We start from the raw sequence: 18,473 nt of genomic DNA on the forward strand, positions 1-18,473 counted from the left end.
TCACTAAAGGATTGAGTACTACTGGATGTGATTCCCAGCTTGACTCCATAGAAAAGCTGGCAGGCGTCTCGCTTTCGCCTTGAGACTGATCAGCAGGGCTTCCCCAAATATGAAACGTGAGCCTTGGCCTATCGATAATTGGATTATGTGTCATTCAAGGAATCTGCCAGTTGCTGAACCCTATTGGATGTTTACATCTGCTAATCAGAGGAAAGTGGAAAATGCGTCTCTGCTCAGATTCCTGGTTCGATGTACAAAATTTGGGCATATTGTCGTGCATAAGGTGACAGGAGATAGCGTCCGATACCAAACTAGGACGGGAAGGCATCGCCGAGACATTCACCAGATTGCTTATCACTTGTCCACATTAGCGTGCAACCAATTCCGTGACAATCCGGCTTTCATCCATTGCCCCTGCAGGGCTAAATTGGTCTTAATTTCTATCCGGGCCTGACGCAAGCCTGTCCTCCAATCGGCAGCACGAGGGCCTCGGCATGCCCTCGCTGTCATGGAGCCCACGCTGCCCTATCTCCACCGGCTATTTACCCACCATTCAATCATTGCGGAGCTCGGAAGAACGTGCAGAAAGGCGGAACCATTTTCATCCGCATCCATTTAGTGTCATATGGATGATCTATGCGATATGCGTTTGAACAGGTGATCAGGGGGTACTGGCAGAGGCACCACCCTCCATGGGCTATGATCGTCGGTCCTATATGGTCGAACCTATATAAGGCGCGCAACAAACCCTTGGCTTTGGGCTGTTGAACAGCAACTCCGTCTGTTGCACCAATCTTGGTAATAGGCTAAATGAGAATTTCAGGCTTATTGTGTTTTGGGGCCCTTGCCGGTGTTGCTCTCGCATCTACCGAGACTGGGATCGCCAAAAGGTCGACAGTCAGCGAGATCTTGACTGATATCGAGGATGCTGCCACCTGTGCGGCATGTGAGGTCTGTCGCCCCACTGGGTAATTTGATAACAGCGCTTGATGCTCACTCTTCGCACATACTCGTAGGCTCTTCTTGTTGTTCTGCAGGCCCTTGCACACTTGGGCAATGATGACTTTGTCGATGTGATCACGGAAGTCTGCATCTTAGCTGGGGTAGGCTTCCAAATCACTTCTCTGTTGAACCAGGCTAAATTTTCCAGGTTGATGACGACGATGTCTGTGAGGGTGCAATTGCCCGTGAAGGCCCAATCTTGGCTCATGACTTGCGCAACATGGACGTTCCGTCAAAGACAGCAGTTCTATTCTGTACAACTATTTTCGGGCTGTGCGATTACCCTGCAGTGGCCGAATATACTGTGGATTTCCCATCTGCCAAACCCGCAAATGCGTCACGTCCGACACCAAGCGGAGAGACTCCTCTGCAAATTGTCCACATCAGCGACATCCACGTCGATCTTTCGTACGAGACTGGCGCTAAGTATGCGATCTTCACCCCCTGTGGGAAGACAACAACTAACCATTCTGCCAGCTACAACTGCACCAAGCCCATTTGCTGCCGTCCCTATACTTCCTCCGACGACCCAGGTGTGACAGACTACCCGGCCGGCGAATACGGAAACCATAACTGCGATGCCCCCCTCACACTGGAGGAGAGCATGTACTCAGCTATCAACGACCTCGTTCCTGACGCCTCGTTCGTCATATTCACCGGCGACGTCGTCGAAGGTGCCGTCTGGCTAGTCAACGAAACCGAAGTAACCAACGACTTAAACGATGCCTACAACTCCCGAATGGCCGAATATTTCGACCTTGTCTACGGCGTCACCGGTAACCACGATTGCGCCCCTGTAAACTCCTTCCCACCAGCGGATATCGACACCACCATCTCCAGCCAGTGGGCCTACGACACCCTCTCCTCCGACTGGAGCCAATGGATCGGATCCACCGCCGCCAGCACAGCCGATGACTACGGCGCCTACTCAGTCAAATACTCCGGCGGCAACCTGCGCCTCATCTCCTTCAACACCAACCTCTACTACAAAGAAAACTTCTGGCTCTACGAGAAAACCATGGAAAAGGACCCCAGTGGCCAGCTCGCCTGGCTCGTCGACGAGCTCTCCGCAGCAGAAACAGCCGGCGAACGCGTCTGGCTAATGGGCCACATGCCAATGGGATCCGGCGACACCTTCCACGACGCCTCCAACTACTTCAACCAGATCATCCAGCGCTACGACGCCACCATCGCCGCCGTCTTCTACGGCCACACCCACAAAGACGAGTTCGAACTCGCCTACTCCAACTACACAGACCAGTCCGCTGACACCGCATCCATGATGTCCTACATCATGCCCGCCATGACCCCCACCTCCGGTAACCCTGCGTTCCGCGTCTACTCCGTCGACCCCGTCACCTTCGGCGTCCTCGACTTCACCGAATACATCACCAACATGTCCAGCTCAACATACCAGACAAACCCCACCTGGGAGAAATACTACTCTGCTAAGGAGACCTACGGATCGCTACTTGACCCGCCCGTTACTGACAGTGCCGCGGAACTAACCCCGGCTTTCTGGCACAATGTCACGGTGCTCTTCGAGAACGATGACTCCGTCTTCCAGGATTATTATGCCCGTAAGAGTCGTGGATGGGATGTCTCCGACTGCACAGGGGATTGTAAGACGGATGAGATCTGTCAGTTGCGTGCTGCTGAGTCGCAGTATAATTGTGTGGAGATTACCCCTGGGATTAGCTTCAAGAAGCGGGATGCTATCACTACTAGGGATACGAGCACGAATCCCAGGGAGAGTACCTGTGGTGAGTCGGTGGTGGGTCAGATGTTTTCGAGCTTTGATAATGCTGTCGAGGCGCTGATTAAGGCTACGGAGACGAAGCTGGGCTCGGGGTTCCTTAATACTACGGTTAACGCGACTGTTTCTTAAAATGTGTGCGGGGGAGGGGTGGTGTTTCGTCCGGTGTTGTGGTTGGGAGTGTTGGTGTGTTACTAGTTGTGATTATGAAAATGAATAATCTTGAAGACAGACTGGCGCTGGATTGCCCATACCCAATTTCCATTTGATACACTTGTCTAGTCGATTGGGTTTCTCTTCCATATGTCTTCTGCAGCCAATCTTCAGAATTGCAGAGTAATAATGAGCTACATAAGTTAAGTATTGAGGGCATCAATCGTAATCAAAACTCCAAAAGCCGCAAGCAACTTGAAACACCCCACTATCTCTACTAACAATAGTCATCTGGGGATGATTCCTTCAGCATAGTTTGAAGTCTGCCAACGTCTCGAACCAGCGTGACAGCTCGTCAAGGTGTAAATGTGATCGATGTCCCAGTTTCACCAGGCCCGTCGTTCAATTGCAGGCTGTGCAGTACCACTTTGAAGAGGCCCCAGGGATGGCATGGAACGATGAGAAGATTCCTCGGGGTCGTATCAATTCTATGCCAGCCTCGACTCTGCAGAATCTGTCTGATGTTGCAAAGATCCCTGAAAATGAACTGCCATGTGTGCTGTAAGATGTAGTGCATATCGAGGAATGGGGTTCCGATGAGAGGAACGAAAATCAATCCAGGGCAAGATCCAAAGAAGGTGTACCCCATTTCATTCGTTACTTGCCATGCCATCGTAACAGTACCAAGCAGTTTGGGGATATGTCCCACTTGAAGGTCACGAAGATTGTTGTACGCTTGCAGTTCCGTCTCGTAGTAATACATCATGGCCCTTTGGAGATGCTCTTCTCTTTGATTCAAGCTGAGAGTATTTTGTGGATCTTGACTGCCTGCAGGATTACTTGATGGCTGTGCATTCGGCATGGCTGGCCATGACCCATAATACCGATATCCCGCTTCGATGGCATGGCACCAATTCGGACAGCCAAACCTCAATCGCATGCCTGGTGTAAAGCGTCTGTCGAACATTCTGACCTGTAGTGTTCCGCCTAAAGTGCCCAGAGGTCCCTCGACTTGGACGGTCACCGCACACGCCTTCCAAAAGGGTTTATGCACGTCCACAATTCGGCATGTCAATGTTATTGGCTGGCCTTGGAAGTAGTTGACGGAATTCAATATTATAATGTTGCCACGGAAGTAGGGAGTCCTTCGATGGTTATCAAACTGTGCGTTTCATGGTGACAGTCACCTACCCTTCTCCATTGCCGGCACCATATTGCGGAAACCATGGGCGTGAAGGGTCGTAAGGTACAGGTTCTCCTGGAAGGAGCATTCTTCTCTGCTGCATTATAGGAGAGTATAAGAATGAGACAATAGGAATAATTAGGATGTTTAGGTCCGTGTGCGGAAGAAAAAGTAGTAGAGTTGGTTTGTTGAGAAAGGAATAATAAATGAAGTCTAGGCGTTCATCCTGTTCAATAAGGGAGTCGCAACCTTGGTATTTCCCTTGCAAGTTACACGTCTCATACATTCCAATCTTGCAGTACTAACTTCTCATAAATACGGCAGCGACCCTTGCCAGTTCATCCAAGGACGCTCCGTCAGATAGATCGAATAAAACCGGCCTTCGTCGGGTGTGGTCACCAAAGGCTTGAGCTACTTGTGCAACTGTCTCTCCCTCAGAGGAGGGCCCGTAGACTCGCGCCGTAAATCCTTTCTCGATGTCGCCGTCTATCACGGCAGGCCATGGTCTAATGCCATGGCAAAACTTGAAGAAATCAACTGCGAACGCAGCTGCTATCTTCTGCTGCGGAGGAGTCAAGAACTCTCTAAAATTCTGGAACAGGTAAGCGACATCCAATATGTGGCCAGCCTTGCTCTTCCAAGGTCCATCCCAAGGATTTCCCTCGTTGAAGTAGTAGACATTTGTATGCCCTTTCCACCCACGCGTGTATGTCAGCGTTGGCGCCAATATGAAGATATCGTTAAGGTAGTTGAGAACCGCAGGGAAAGCCTCATCGTCCGTAGTTTCGGCAGTCAACCCGTATCCTGCCAATATCTGTGTCGCTAGTTCTTGCTTGGAGGGAAAGACGGAGTGAATGGCTTTCGCAAATCGCCCTGCACATGCGTTCTTCAAATGAGGCAGTAGGATGGCGAGAATGTTGATCTAGAAATGTAAGTGTAAGTTCAAAATACTTGAATATTCGTAATCTCCGACCACTCACATCATACTGGGCATCACCAATTAATAAATCGCGACACCACTGTTTTCCCTTGGGGATATCGCTTGTCTGATCAGCTACCTGTGCATATGTTACGGCAGACGGAACCATATCTCCATCAACCGCAGGAGAAGTTAAAACAGATGGAGGAAGTTTAGCAAGCAGATCTTGGCCCGGTGTTTCCAAAAGGGCCTTGATCCTTTCGTCCGACGTAGCATTTTGCAATCCAAGTGCCGACATCGCGTGTTGATAGTTTCCCTCGTGGGCGTCGTATGGCAGAGCCTGGACAAAGAACCGAGAGCCACTCATCAAAATAGCGCGTTTGAATAGCGGTGTTTCGGAGTCGAGATGGAATGTGACGGAGGCTATACTGTTCAGTTCCCTTCCTTTAGAGGAGAAACGAGAGAAGGCTTACCTGCTCCAGCACTCATCCCAGCGACAGTGATGTTTTCGGGATCCCCTCCAAAGTCTGCAATGTGCCTGCTTACCCATTCTAAAGCCACCCCCTGATCCCGAAGCCCATTGTTGGCTTTATACCCAGCGTTGCGCAGTTCATCGGAGGTCAAGAATCCAAATGGTCCTAGACGATAGCTTGACGATTGTTAAGTAATTTTTGTTTTGTGTATAGCCACAATATATCTACTCACTTGATTGATACCGCAACAATTGGTAGTTCACTTTCAATGGACAACTTGACGAAACGCTCGCAGTCAAACTGAGGCCAGGAATTCGCCCCAATCATGAGACCACCGCCATGGATGAAGACAAAAACGGGAAGTTTCGAATGCGCAGAAGTGCCTGCAGGGACAGCAATATTCAGGTTCAGACAGTCCACATCCGACTGGGTGAGCTCCTTCTTGGGTAGGGTGTGTTGAATCGCGCTGAGTTCCAAGTCACAACCACCTAGGGGTGATATCGCGGTGGGCCTATAAAGACCTCCTTTAGTGTGTGACTGAAAAGAGAAGCCAAGAAGTCGTGCAGCTTTCAATGATCAAATGACTTACCCATCTTTAGTTGCGTCAAGAACGCCTCCAGCGCGCCTTTCGACTATTTCTGCATCTGCAAGTCTATTCTTCAAGGTGGCATACTTGATACCCAAGAACTGGGTGACACCATTCGTGGTTTCCCCGCGAATTTCACCGAGATGTGTAGTGGTCTGGATTATGTTTGACATTGTCTTGATTTATAAACAATGAGAGAGAGGAAAGATGTAGTCGTGGAGAGGAATGGTGTTGATTTGAGTTGATGGCAGTCCGGAGTTAAGGATATAGCAACCCCTCGGAAATCCCCCCGTGCGGATATGCGGGGATCCCCATGTCCATCTTGACTCTTTTTGGTATCACCCTGCCCCCGGCTCTGTTGACACTCGGTCCGATGCTGCAGCTGCTAAGCGACTTCAATCAGACCATGGCTGTCGCGTTGCTTTTGCTGCGGTCAACATAAGGCATGGCCCAACCGCTGCTACTTGACCACGACTTCAACAGTAGTAATCCAGACCCCTACTGTCCTGTCAATGACTTGTAGATATCGTCTACCAAAAAGTTCCATGTCTGGCGTGAAATTACGACTAATTTATATGACGCTCAACTATCATGAATCCAAACTCCGCGATGCACCAAAAAGAGCAAATCTATCAGCACATCAACCAACTGAAAGTTCATGACTGGAAGTTCATGCTATATCCACCCGTCTTCGGATCCTGCACAAAGTTGAAGTTATCTGTCGACAGCCCGAACGGCTTAAGGAATCCATTACCCAGCTATAGTCTGTTAGTACGTCGCTAGATAATTTTGGAGCGCATCGACTTACATCCTTGAGCTTCCCCATCATCTCCCCCATCTCCTTCTCCCTCGCTTGACCGATCTTCGCAGGCAACTCCCGAAGAGCCTTCTGCACAACACGCTTATCGTCCGGTGGAAGATTATCCATCGCAGCCAGTTCCTTATAATCCTCTTCCGCCCCTTGCAGGTTCCCCCAGCCGCCGAGCTGCATTTTCGCCCGCGCCCGTCGCATGAGCGCCTTTGCGCGAATACGCAGCACATCCCGTTTCCTCTCATCTTCTTTTTGTAACCTCTTCAGCTCTTCCTCGGCTTCATCATCATCACCCGTTATCTCGACTACGGCGTCTTCGCCACTCGACTCTTGCGGCTGCTTTCCCTTGACACCCTCCGCATCTGCTGCCCCTGTCGCAGGAGGAATCACCTTATCCAAGCGATCGATGCATGCTGTCGCTGAGTCGACAGACGCTTTCCAGTCTTCGAGTTTTAGATAACATGCGGCCATGTTGCTTCGCAGAACGGCGACTTCGTAGTCGAGGTAGTTGGGGCATGAGGCGAGGGCGCGGTCGTAGCACGAGATAGCTTGGTCATAACACGCTGCGGTAAATAGTTTATTGGCTTCAGCTTTGATGGTATGGGATTCTTCTAAGAGTCGCTAGTTTCCGTATCCATATCAGTATCCTGCTGGTAGTGAGGGGCAGGAAGAAGCTAGGCTCACTCACCGTTTCTTCTTCGGCGGGGAAGCGCGCATCGTGAAACACGTCCTCTTCTTCTTCACCGTCACTGTTAGCCGCATTGTCGGCTTTTTGCTTCGCGTCGTTTGTCATATCTGTCCTGATAGTTTGTAGGCTCACCAAGTGTCTGTAGTCCACTAGTGGTTTGCTCTGCTCTGGTGGTTCCAGAAGCTACTTGCAGCTCCGCGGAGTCGGCGAGTCGGAGTCGGAGATGCCGCTGCCCCTCTTTGCCTAAGGCAACTGATTTCCCCTCCTGCCGATCTCCGATATCCATTCATCGTTAACGGTCAAGGTGCATATTTGCTGTTTACCATCAACGCTGGACGCATTATCCTCGCATTCAGATATTAGAGGCAACCATCTGCAATATGCCTAGCTCAGCCCAAGAGTATGGCTTGAATACCCCCCGTAAATGCCTCTCAATTAGCTGATTGATACCCAGTCTACCCCGCGTGCGGGCATGTCTCTTCGACATGGATGGCCTGCTCATCGACTCGGAGGACAAATACACGGATATCACCAATGCCATTCTTCAGGAATATGGAAAGCCTTTGCTCCCGTGGTCTATCAAGGCTCAATTGCAGGGTCGTCCTCAACCAGATGTAAGTACACTCCCTTCCCCATCCTCCCAGTTCCCCGCTGCAGTTCACTTTATATGCCTCTACCCTCCTTCCCATCTCCTATATTCATTCCTCTGACTGTCCATTCCAGGCCAGCCGTATCTTCCATCAATGGGCCCAGCTCCCCATCTCTCCCGAAGAGTATGCCGCGAAGCAATCCGCCCTTCAGGAGAAATTCTTCCCTCAATCCCAGCCCCTCCCCGGAGTCAGGGAGCTCCTCGCCAAGCTTGTTTCCACCCAAACCACCGACCAGCCCGTGCATCTTGCCCTGGCCACCTCTTCCCACAGCCGCAACTTCAAGCTGAAGGCCAGCCATCTGGGCGAGTTGTTCTCCGCTTTCCCGAAATCCCAACAAGTTCTGGGCGACGATCCCCGCATCGGCAAGGGACGGGGTAAGCCGCTTCCCGATATCTACCTGCTCGCGCTGGAGACTATCAATTCGAGTCTGCGTGAGAAGGGAGAGACTGAGATCAAGCCTGAGGAGTGTCTAGTCTTTGAGGACGCGGTGCCTGGCGTTGAGGCCGGTCGGAGGGCCGGTATGCGGGTTGTTTGGGTCCCGCATCCCGGATTGTTGGAGTCGTATAAGGGGCGTGAGGAAGAGGTGCTGGCTGGGCTTACTGGGGAACATAAGGAAGAGGAGAAGACTGAGCCGGAGCGTGAGGCCGATGAACTGGTCGCCGGTCGGTTGAAGAGTGCCGGTAAGCCCGGTGAGATCGGTGATAGATGGGGTGAGTTGTTGCCTTCTTTGGAGAAATTCCCTTATGAGCGTTATGGAATTAAACCTGCATGATTTCATTTCTTGTCTACCGGGCTATATAGACATGAAGTTTCTGGCAATCTAGAAATGTACAGCCACGTCAGGCAAAGATTTGATACCCGTGAGAAAATAGGAAAAGACTATGTACCCCGAAGGATATCGCAGAAGCAAAAGAAAAAAAGAATCTCAGAAGCAGAAAATTCAAATTAAATCAAATGTGTAAGAACACAACCGTAGCAGAAAATCAAACCCCATAAGCAGCAAATAAAATCAAATTCCCGCGAAATCCACCATATTAGAAAAATGAAAGAAAACAAAAAGGAAACATTAAGCCCCCGAACTCATACAAAAAGTGGAAAGGCATGTACCTGAAGGAAAGCGAAAAAGAAACAAATGTTGAAGCAAATTGAAGCGAAAACAGTGCATGAGACCAGCTCAGCGCCGATTTAATCAAAAGTGTCGACCAAATTGTCGTACACATTAGCCTCAATTTCCCAAAGGGCGCACCTTTTGAACGCGATCTTTCGAAGCAATGTATTAGAGGATCCTGAGTGTAGAGCCAATGCGAACGTATTCCAGTCACGAGAGAAGAGAAGAAAGAAGATGGGTGGTATTCCAATGGCAACGCCAGAAAGCGAGTCGGAGTTGGGTATCATCGACTGGGGTATCACAAAACAACTACAACTGCCAAAAACCTCCACAGATTTCGTGGCTCGTAGATTCGTAGACCAAACTAGATGTAGTAGATGGTATGTCGGTCTTGATTGTATTATGAGGAGTTGTATGTTCTTATAAATCGAGATGAGAGATGTATTCGTAAGACGTAAGTCCTGTTGTCCTTTTCCTGTCTGTCGTAAAAGCCTGTTATCGTCGTAAATATTCGTAAAGTAGATTATTGACAAGCAACTTGTGCTGTCGCGCGCTTTCTGCGTGTAGATATTATGTGTTCTGTTCAGAGTGGTTTGAGAGTTGTATCATAACGAGCACCAAGTTCTTTTCGCGTTGCTGTCGGATGTAGGGTCTGTTATTATGTTCAATTGTTCGTTAAGTGGTGTAATTGACAAGCAACTGGTGTCGTCGGGTCCCTTTTCTATCGTATGAGCCTGTTCGATGATCTTTTCGACGAGTGGTTGTTATGTTTGAGGTGCAATTAATGCTGCCGCTTGGCCGAAGGAGAATCGTCCTCGACGTCCGTTTCTTCCCTTCTGCGCTTACGTGTACCTGAAACAGGACCTGGCATCTGTACTTGATGTCCCATGTGAGGCTGGTGGCCCATCTGGGATTGGTGGCCCATCCGAGGTTGGTGTCCCATTTGGACTGGATTTCCCATCTGTTGTGGGTATCCCATCTGTGAGTATGGATGAGATTGCGAAGCGAGCTGGTTGTAATTTACCATCAAGTTCCGTCCCAACAGGGTGTTGATTGTTTGCTCTGGATTGTACGGATGAGGAGACGCCTGGGCGGTTGGAGGCATTGTGACGGACCCAGCATTTTGTCTTGGGTGAGAGGTTGGGCCCATCATTCGGTTGTTGTAAGCTTGAGCAGCGGCAACTCTGTTCAAAGGTACCGACTGGTAACCCTGTGGGCCTGGTCTGACTTGTGGAACAGGTGTAGGGGTTCCTGCGCTCATCGCCGTTTGGTATCTAACTTTGTTGGTGGAGGCCATGATATTCATCTGCTGGGACGCGTTGGATGGAGTGGCAGGGGGAGGGTTTCTTCCGGTCGCTGCAATATTGCCAGGGGTGTTGTTTGGGGTCATTGCAGCACCGGCGTTGTTTACTGGAGGCGCGGTAGTCATGGTAGGCATAGCAGACGCTGTGGACATTGTAGGCGCTGCAACCCTAACCGGCTGGTTGATGGTGCTAGACTCAGCTGCCTTTCTGGCTCCGAGAACTTGCTTGCCCGCGTTCATCACTTCACCTTTGCGCTTGTTCAAAGTCTTATTGGCAATGACACGCTTTTGAGCAGCCTGCGGATCATCAACAAATTGATGCATGTAAGGGGCATCTAGTAGATGCTTGCAAATTGTTTTTTGGGTTTCGAGACAATCTAGAACTTTAGTCATGCGTTCAGCGAACGTCAGCAAGTCGCTCGTAATCTTTCTTTTCAGTCCATGAGCTGCCAACAATGAACCCGAGATTTGTCTGGTAATAACGCAGTCCTAATAGCAACGTTAAATCCACTACACAACAGTATCGCCTGGCTCCACGACTTACCAATATCTCCCAGCACACGCATTCGACTCTCTCGGCGCTATACTTGCCCTCTTTGAATGGCTTGATCATTCCAGGGTTATCCTCGGCGTTCTTGAAACTGAGCATCGCCTTGGTGAGGGCCCTAACAATTGCCTGTTTTTGCAGATCGTTGGTGGGGAGGGTTGAGTCCTCTCGAACGCCATCCTGCACCGGGCGTGCTGCCCTGGCTTCCTCGACTGACGAGTACAGCGTACCGCAGTCTATATTATAAGCTTCCGGGTTCATCAGCTGGTCCATCAGTGATACGGGGCTTGGCTGTGGGTTATGACCAGGGGCCTGGGCGGTCATGACCGGCTGGCCAGAAATATCAATCGGGAAGGTGGCTTCGCCTTGACCGGGGGGCGCATAATGACCATCAGAGGGGCTGTTCTGCTGCACAGAGTTTCTGCTGCTTCCAGATGATATGCCTTGGTTGAATTCCTCGACTGCCCCAAGTTGGCCAGGGAGGTATTCGGCTGGACTGGAGTGCATTGGTTCAGATCCAGTCTCCGGCGAAGATTGGATCATAGTGCCGTTCTGGCAGGCAACCTGCTGAGAAGGGAAGATACCCTGATACACTTGAGTCCCTTGCTGGTGTGTAAATCCAGTGATCTGATTTCCGATGCTAGCCATCTGACTTCCGACGAACTGATGCTCATTCATCTGGCTTCCGGCGAACTGATTTACAGCCATCTGGTTTCCAGTGAACTGATTTCCAGCCATCTGATGTCCGATGAGCTGGCTTTCGGTGTTCTGATGTCCAGTGAACTGGCTTCCAGGGTTGCCGGTAATCTGATCGCCAGGCGAAGATGCTTTGCACTTCTGGGACGTACCAGAATTGCCGGAAGAACCAGAACTAGAACGGTTTCTATCCACTTGGTTTGCCGGCATAGTAGTTCCCTGAAGCCCACCAGCAGCATAGACTGGCTGCGAAGGTGGAGTACTCTTTTGAGAACTATTTGAAGAGACGTCCTGTACTCCGGTTACATTGCCGAGCATGCTTGCGGCCTGGTCAGTGGGGGTGGCGTTGTGTGAGCTCCTCGAGACGTTATTCACATGGTTGCCAGGGGCATTTCCCACGAGGTTGCTGGGAGCGTTGTTCACGTAATTGTTTCCACGATTAAAGAAGTCCTCATTGTCAGCCTCAGTAAATGAGACACCCGAGTTATTGACAGCAACACCAGCCCCAAGAGCATAACAAGGCAGGGTAGAGTAACCGCTTGGTAATGATTCGCGCGTTTGCTTCAAGGTGGTTTGCTGAACACCGTTTATAGGACCCATGATAGGGCCAATCACACCAGTGAAGTAAGTAGAAGCAAATACACGGGCATCTGGAGGCGCCAGATTTCCCATATGTTGGTTTACAGGCACAGATCCAGGATGCATCAAAGCCGTAGCGGCGGATTGCCCAGTAGTGCTAGGGTTCAGGTCTCCAGACATGGTTCCGGGCTGAGGTGTAGCCGTAGCAGTGGACTGCCCAGTAGTACTGGGATTCATGTTCTGGACAGCCGCAGTCTGATCTGAACTCCCAATATCCTCATTAGGGTTGGCTTGGTTATCCCCAATTTCAGGCGATACTGCGTTGTCGAGGATTGCAGAATGACTGTGCTCTGAATCCCATGGAGGCAATGCCGACAGGTCTATATCCTCTCCCGTAGTGAAAGGATCAGAAAGATCCCCCAAAACACCAGCGTCCTGCGCCATGGCGGTGCTTGGGAGGTCTTGAACTGAAAAGTTTTGAGCATTGTTAGTATGCCCTTCTGGTGCTGTAACGTAGTTATAACTAGTATATAAAGTTAGGTGCGGTTGACACTAAAGTACAGAAACAAATGAATGGATACTTACCCGTTGGCAATGCAACCTTCAAAGAGTGCATCGAACTCTCCGCTTTCAGTGAAGGACACATCGTTCAATAGTGCTCCTGTAGGAGAAAAGGTAGCCATTTCGGAAAATGACCAACACTGGTCCTTTGCTGGACGAGATATCCCAAGACTCGTTCCTGAACGCGTTTCTGAAAGTTCCAGAAGCAGGAATAAACAAGGACAACTTGACCAAAGTGTTGATGTAGATGAAATAAGCAAATCCAACGTCCTTAGGGCTACACTATGCCTGTGAAGTAAGATGCTTGATTGATCACAAGAAGCTCTGTACTCTAAGGAATGAGGATTTGTAGACACGAGTAATATGGAAAGAAGAGAGGATGGAAGGGGAGAGAAGTTAAGTACTGTGTGAAAACTCAGGCATTTTGTGAATTTTGCATGCTATTCACTACCTGTGAATGGAATCACAAACACATTAACACACTTGCCTTTGAGTAGGGAATCGGGATCCACTGGGCTGTAGGAAAATCCATAGTAAAGGCCGAAAAGTGGGATCCAGGCCAAGCCACCCCATCTCCAGGCAACAAGAACACTGAATTTGGAAAAATAATCGTGTTGAAGGCTCAAATTGATTCTATCTGTGTTTGGTAGACATATTGGTAGGGGTGGCTGGATTCACAGGATTCACGTTCACAGATCCCGGTTCACAGATTCACGTTCACGTTGGTGGAGGGGTTGCCTGAATTCACGCATTCACAAAGTGGAGATGAAACAGCGTGAATCTGTGAATTTCTGACATCCTGTGGGAAAATCCAATTTTCAAAAAAGATCTCTGGGTTGTCTTAGTCTCTGGCACCAGTAACCCAAAGTCCCTTGGTCACCTATTCTTCTCCAGAGTGATATGTCAAGTATGTCCTCGGCCGGCAGAGATGCAAGCACTCTATAGCGGCATGGCCTATTATTCGCTGCTGCTGCAGGAACCCGGCCTAAAGACACTAGCCCCCGATCGCTTCATGTACCCATATATCGGGTCCTTTATGTTTAAGATCCCCAGCACAGGGATTTGCAGGTTGACGGATAAGGAATGCGGAGAAATTCAAACCTTCGGGGTGCGCAGAGACAACATGAACCACTGCATGACCTCCGACAAGCCCTTTTTCAGTCGTCATTGCTGTTCGTGTTTAGAAATGGCATATACCACACCTTCAAGCTGTTGTCAATATTGGGTACAGGTGGTGGGCTGGTATTGTCGATGTCTTTCTCGAAGTGCCGTTGACCTGAGGTTGTAGCTACTATATTCCCCATTGGATGCAGTACAGTACTACTCACAGTATCTATCATTCTATATTAGCTTGGGTGTCCTTGTCTTTCATCTGGAAGCATACTTACCGTTATGAACCTTCCATTCCCACTTTGGATCCTGAGCACCACTAACATGTGTAGGGTTCTGCCACACCCTCATGCATCCATCGGTTCCGCCAGCCCAGATCTCATGGGAGCCGTTTTCTCCACTGGGAACTATATCGATTTTCAGCCGTTGATTTGTGAAAGCCTTGCGACCTTGCAGCCATCCAAGCAATTGTCCTGTGACTCGGATATCATATACCAAGACACCATCACTTTTCCGTTCAGCAACGTAGAGGTACCTTCCGCAGGGGCTCCACAGCAGTTGAGTGATTCCACGACCGCCAATATGACGGTGCGCTTCTGTTTTCGATATGCTGAATGTCCCTAAGGACTCCCCTGTTCCATGTGCACCATAAAGCCCAACATGTCTGGTGAAGGTTCCGGCCGCTAAAATACCAGCCCCGGTGGGATCCAAGGCCATGGCAGAGATGATTCCTTTCATTCCCACGCCCCCACCCACCAGTTGCTTTCGTTTGCTTGGTATTGTGGGCATGGAAGTAATAGGGCCTTCGTTGCCGGGTCGAGATACATCGAAGAGGCAAATCAGGCTGTCAGAGCCAGTGAGAAATTGGCTCCCTCCCAACGCAGATGGATAAATGATTGAATGGGGCGTTATGAAGGCTTCTGTCATTGGATTTACCAGAGAATATGTCGCCACTGAGGTTGGAGCAAGAGCAGATGTCAATCTGATTGGATGGTCTCGAACAGATGAGAGAAATAATGTAGTCGACGGGTCTTGAAGGGAGAAAAAAGGGTACATGGCAGTTGCATAGGTCGGTTCTGCCGACGGCAAGACTGAGTATGGCGATATACTGCTGGGGTAGGTCGTTTCTTCTAGCATATCGGGTGGTCTGTAGAATGTTAGTCAAGGCTATGTTAACAATAGCTGAATGGGATTTACTGACAAGATCCAAGTTCTGATATGATGGTCGGAGGAATCCGTCAATAAAGTGGTTCCATCCGCCGACCTGGATTCCAAGATCAGCCAAGCGCTGATAGTTATATTAAGAGACTTACCATTCTGCACCCTTGAAATATTGTGTATTAGGGTTTTGGCTGAGACTGCGGTCCTCCTTTGGCTGTAAGGAGGTGGAGCCTTGAGATTCCAGAGAAGGGCTGCCAAACCCTGAACTATGCTCGCCGCCACTAGAAAGGGTAGAAGCGACACATATGGGCTCTTGTTCTTCGGCCATTCTGGGGGCTGAGGCTTCTTATATAGTAGCAGGTTGCAACAATAAACAAAAACTGGAATGGCTGGAGGCGTTGTGAAGCAGTGGGTGGAGCAAAGGATTGACATTCGCTACCCTTTGTTCTCAATGCCAAATGCCTTGGATTCAAGTATATTGTAGCATGAGGCACAGTCAATTTGGTATTGTGGAATAGAGCCAATGAGGCGACAATTGAAGAAAGCCAAGTGACGAGGTTATCACGTCTACATATGTGAATTAGCTTCTACAGTGCCTGCAAATGGGAATCAAGAGAAATAGCAACCTGCAATGAAGTGTACAATGATGTTACTGTGGGGCTGATAGATATTCTCTTAGCTTCTTCATCAATGAGCTAAATCTGAAAAGCCGTAACTGATAATCGATCTGAAGTGCTTTCTTCAATTGATTGGTGGTTATACTGCGTTTAGTTAGTTGGTCCTTATCGATAACGCTGAATAATCTCGGACCGGCAAATCTTTCCCCATCCAACACTAGCCGGGGAGGATCGTCTTGATTGTTGTTTTCCGACGTCGCAACTCGATCCAGCTCCTGTGGACATTGTGCTGGCACAAGACCCTCTTGACGGGCGCAACAAAGGTTCTTGTCGCGTTAACACTATCGAAACTCACTCGACACCTGAGCCCTCGTTTTTATCTCCCATTTAAACCGTCCATCATGTTCGGTACAAAGCCTGCCGGCACATCAACCGGCCTGTCCATCAACACTGGTTCTGCCAATTCTCTATTGTAAGGCTTTTCCTGTTGCATCTGTTAGTGGCCTCATGGTGTCACCTTGGTCCACGCCTGTATGAGGGGCTCAAACCGCAATTGCTTCGTCGCATCCCTTCGAATTTCTGGCCTTCATTGGAGCCTCAAAAAGCTAACAGTATTGTTTTATCAGTGGCTCTGGAACCAATACGCAGACTAGCACTACAACAACACCGGCGACTACTACTACCTCCGGTGGGTTATTCGGTAATCTTGGGAATACTGCCACACAGTCAAAGCCAGCCGGTGGCCTATTTGGAAACGCAGGAGGCGCTACACAGCAATCTCAGCCTGCCGGTTCGAGTCTGTTTCCGGGGTTAGGCGGCCAGCAGTCGAATACTACTTCAACTGGCGGGGGTCTGTTTGGAAACTCTACTGCCACAACTTCGCAACCACAGACAGGTGGTCTTTTCTCAGGAGCCACCACCACGACCAACAACACACAGAGCGGGAACACTGGTGGGGGCCTATTCGGCAATCTGGGCGGTAACACCGCAAACCAGACACAATCAAAGCCACTTTTTGGTGGACTTGGGGGCTCTACGGCTACCGGAGGGGGCCTATTGTAAGTGAATTTCCTGCTCACAACATCAATCGTGGCTCATGCGAACTATCACAGTGGCGGCGCCAACCAAACCAGCGCGCAGCAGCAGCAGCAGCAATCACAGAAGCCTACTCTATCTTTGTTCGGAAATCAGAATACCACAACACAACCAACGACACAACCCACGGCCGCGGCCGGGACAACGGTCATCCCTGGGGTCAAGGTCGATATCAGCAACATTCTTCCTACAACGAAATACGAGAGCTGCGCAGATGAGATCAAATCGGAGTTGGAAAAGTTTGATAACTTCGTCCTCAACCAGATCAAGATATGCAACGAGGTTGCGAACATGATACCCACTATAGCCGGCCAGGGAGAGACGATTCCACATGATGTTGAGTTTGTCCAGGGAAAATTAGAGACGATGCAGCACGCACTCGAGAATGACGCAGGTGACATTGATCAGCTTCGTAATCTTGTGTCTCGCGACGCAGCTGAGGCTCAAGTTGCATTCCGAGCGATTGATACCTTGAAGTTGCCACTGCAATATCAATCTACCGGTGGGGCTGGATGGTGGTCTCAGGATCAGAAGATGTCAGATGGACAAGCCTTGCGATCTACGCGCAAGAACACTCTAGCTCTCCCGGACGATGTTGAAAGCGACCCGTCCACTGCCACATCGGTGAACGGAGTACCCGTCAACTTGGTTGACTACTTCTCTCAGCGCTCGGACGAGATGGGAGAGGTCTTGGAACGCTACACACGGAACTTGAAAGAGATTGAAGACCACCTTCACGGAGTTGAGGCGACTTTGGAACGACAGATCCATGACTTTGTGACATCTCGTAGTCGAGATGGAGCAGCCGCTGGAGCCCCGAAGTCCATCGTCAGCGAGCTTGCCACCGTTCTAGGCGATGTTGAGGCTGGCATATTAGGCGTGGCCAGCCGTCTCGGTGGAGTTACCGAGCAAGTGCAAGAGGTGGTTCTGGGCCCGCCCTCTGTTTCATGAATGTCTGGAAGTCTGTGCAGTGATATCACATCGTCTTCATGTAGATTACGGATGGATTTAGATTTGATGAAGCATACCTAATCTCGCTACAAGATGCGAAACTATACAACTTCGGCTCCTTGCCAGGTTATCTGATCCGGCTATCCGCTAGTGACAATGACCCGTCGACTACCCTGCCTATGACCGCGCAGAAAGGCGTCGCTAAACTGGATATAAGGCACCTGGATCATGACCACTGAGGATACTATCATAGGCTCCATAGAAAGCTAGTTCAAATCGCATACTTAAGGCTCCAATGAGTCATATTTGAATAGTATTACTGTAGCATGGCATGCTTGATGTAAGATTCGAAAAATGAGTTATTTATACGGAGTGCGTCAATAAGCATCACAGTGACTCATGTCTCAACACTTCGTACTTTGTAGTTACCATGACAGATTATTGATGCGGCTCGCCAGGGGTCGTATTGGAGAAGGCGGTGAGGGTGAAGAATGCCAAGCTGCCTGTTCGGCGCAAGACGCAAG

The 18,473-nt window shown here is 49.8% G+C and overlaps 7 protein-coding genes across 7 annotated transcripts; 3 read left to right on the plus strand and 4 right to left on the minus strand.

Moving 5' to 3' along the window:
* Nucleotides 1–810: 810 nt before the first annotated feature.
* Nucleotides 811–2,890, plus strand: BO79DRAFT_270968 (acid sphingomyelinase; the record flags this gene model as incomplete). Its single annotated transcript, XM_025687322.1, has 4 exons — nucleotides 811–951; nucleotides 1,017–1,103; nucleotides 1,151–1,428; nucleotides 1,480–2,890. 4 exons carry the CDS (start codon nucleotides 811–813, stop codon nucleotides 2,888–2,890), a joined length of 1,917 nt encoding a protein of 638 aa, XP_025537149.1.
* Nucleotides 2,891–3,266: 376 nt separating this feature from the next.
* BO79DRAFT_239316 (putative carboxylesterase) lies at nucleotides 3,267–6,245 on the minus strand (the record flags this gene model as incomplete). Its single annotated transcript, XM_025684904.1, has 7 exons — nucleotides 3,267–4,056; nucleotides 4,103–4,343; nucleotides 4,401–5,016; nucleotides 5,075–5,436; nucleotides 5,487–5,662; nucleotides 5,719–5,952; nucleotides 6,076–6,245. The coding sequence occupies 7 exons, from the start codon at nucleotides 6,243–6,245 to the stop codon at nucleotides 3,267–3,269; spliced, it is 2,589 nt and encodes an 862-aa protein (XP_025537150.1).
* Nucleotides 6,246–6,638: 393 nt separating this feature from the next.
* On the minus strand, nucleotides 6,639–7,713 carry BO79DRAFT_239317 (tetratricopeptide repeat protein 1). Its single transcript, XM_025684905.1, has 3 exons — nucleotides 7,572–7,713; nucleotides 6,881–7,504; nucleotides 6,639–6,830 (listed from the first exon to the last, which is right to left on the minus strand). The coding sequence occupies exons 1-3, from the start codon at nucleotides 7,674–7,676 to the stop codon at nucleotides 6,729–6,731; spliced, it is 831 nt and encodes a 276-aa protein (XP_025537151.1). The 5' UTR covers nucleotides 7,677–7,713; the 3' UTR covers nucleotides 6,639–6,728.
* A 161-nt stretch (nucleotides 7,714–7,874) lies between these two features.
* On the plus strand, nucleotides 7,875–9,147 carry BO79DRAFT_210417 (haloacid dehalogenase superfamily protein). The gene is made up of 3 exons (XM_025682799.1): nucleotides 7,875–7,971; nucleotides 8,026–8,185; nucleotides 8,295–9,147. The coding sequence occupies exons 1-3, from the start codon at nucleotides 7,952–7,954 to the stop codon at nucleotides 8,991–8,993; spliced, it is 879 nt and encodes a 292-aa protein (XP_025537152.1). The 5' UTR covers nucleotides 7,875–7,951; the 3' UTR covers nucleotides 8,994–9,147.
* A 942-nt stretch (nucleotides 9,148–10,089) lies between these two features.
* On the minus strand, nucleotides 10,090–13,137 carry BO79DRAFT_270976 (uncharacterized protein; the record flags this gene model as incomplete). The annotated part of the gene is made up of 3 exons (XM_025687323.1): nucleotides 10,090–11,121; nucleotides 11,177–12,977; nucleotides 13,040–13,137. 3 exons carry the CDS (start codon nucleotides 13,135–13,137, stop codon nucleotides 10,111–10,113), a joined length of 2,910 nt encoding a protein of 969 aa, XP_025537153.1. The 3' UTR covers nucleotides 10,090–10,110.
* Nucleotides 13,138–14,172: 1,035 nt separating this feature from the next.
* On the minus strand, nucleotides 14,173–15,614 carry BO79DRAFT_239319 (uncharacterized protein; the record flags this gene model as incomplete). The annotated part of the gene is made up of 4 exons (XM_025684906.1): nucleotides 14,173–14,348; nucleotides 14,404–15,272; nucleotides 15,327–15,389; nucleotides 15,439–15,614. 4 exons carry the CDS (start codon nucleotides 15,612–15,614, stop codon nucleotides 14,173–14,175), a joined length of 1,284 nt encoding a protein of 427 aa, XP_025537154.1.
* Nucleotides 15,615–16,190: 576 nt separating this feature from the next.
* On the plus strand, nucleotides 16,191–18,229 carry BO79DRAFT_199506 (nucleoporin FG repeat-containing protein). Its single transcript, XM_025681422.1, has 3 exons — nucleotides 16,191–16,375; nucleotides 16,530–16,961; nucleotides 17,016–18,229. Exons 1-3 carry the CDS (start codon nucleotides 16,305–16,307, stop codon nucleotides 17,947–17,949), a joined length of 1,437 nt encoding a protein of 478 aa, XP_025537155.1. The 5' UTR covers nucleotides 16,191–16,304; the 3' UTR covers nucleotides 17,950–18,229.
* The last annotated feature ends 244 nt before the right edge of the window (nucleotides 18,230–18,473 follow it).

The sequence above is a fragment of the Aspergillus costaricaensis genome (assembly GCF_003184835.1).
Source record: "Aspergillus costaricaensis CBS 115574 unplaced genomic scaffold BO79scaffold_26, whole genome shotgun sequence".
Classification (NCBI taxonomy): domain Eukaryota; kingdom Fungi; phylum Ascomycota; class Eurotiomycetes; order Eurotiales; family Aspergillaceae; genus Aspergillus; species Aspergillus costaricensis.

What these genes read in the sequence shown, in the direction of transcription:
- BO79DRAFT_210417 (XM_025682799.1), top strand. Translation starts at nt 7,952, where the DNA reads ATGCCTAGCTCAGCCCAAGA. An exon ending in ATGCCTAGCTCAGCCCAAGA is followed by an intron (nt 7,972 to 8,025) that starts GTATGGCTTGAA and finishes ATTGATACCCAG; the next exon opens with TCTACCCCGCGTGCGGGCAT. An exon ending in AGGGTCGTCCTCAACCAGAT is followed by an intron (nt 8,186 to 8,294) that starts GTAAGTACACTC and finishes TGTCCATTCCAG; the next exon opens with GCCAGCCGTATCTTCCATCA.
- BO79DRAFT_239317 (XM_025684905.1), bottom strand. Translation starts at nt 7,676, where the DNA reads ATGACAAACGACGCGAAGCAAAAAGCCGACAATGCGGCTAACAGTGAC. An exon ending in TCCCCGCCGAAGAAGAAACG is followed by an intron (nt 7,505 to 7,571) that starts GTGAGTGAGCCT and finishes TACGGAAACTAG; the next exon opens with CGACTCTTAGAAGAATCCCA. An exon ending in TGATGGGGAAGCTCAAGGAT is followed by an intron (nt 6,831 to 6,880) that starts GTAAGTCGATGC and finishes AACAGACTATAG; the next exon opens with CTGGGTAATGGATTCCTTAA.
- BO79DRAFT_199506 (XM_025681422.1), top strand. Translation starts at nt 16,305, where the DNA reads ATGTTCGGTACAAAGCCTGCCGGCACATCAACCGGCCTGTCCATCAAC. An exon ending in GGTTCTGCCAATTCTCTATT is followed by an intron (nt 16,376 to 16,529) that starts GTAAGGCTTTTC and finishes TTGTTTTATCAG; the next exon opens with TGGCTCTGGAACCAATACGC. An exon ending in GCTACCGGAGGGGGCCTATT is followed by an intron (nt 16,962 to 17,015) that starts GTAAGTGAATTT and finishes GAACTATCACAG; the next exon opens with TGGCGGCGCCAACCAAACCA.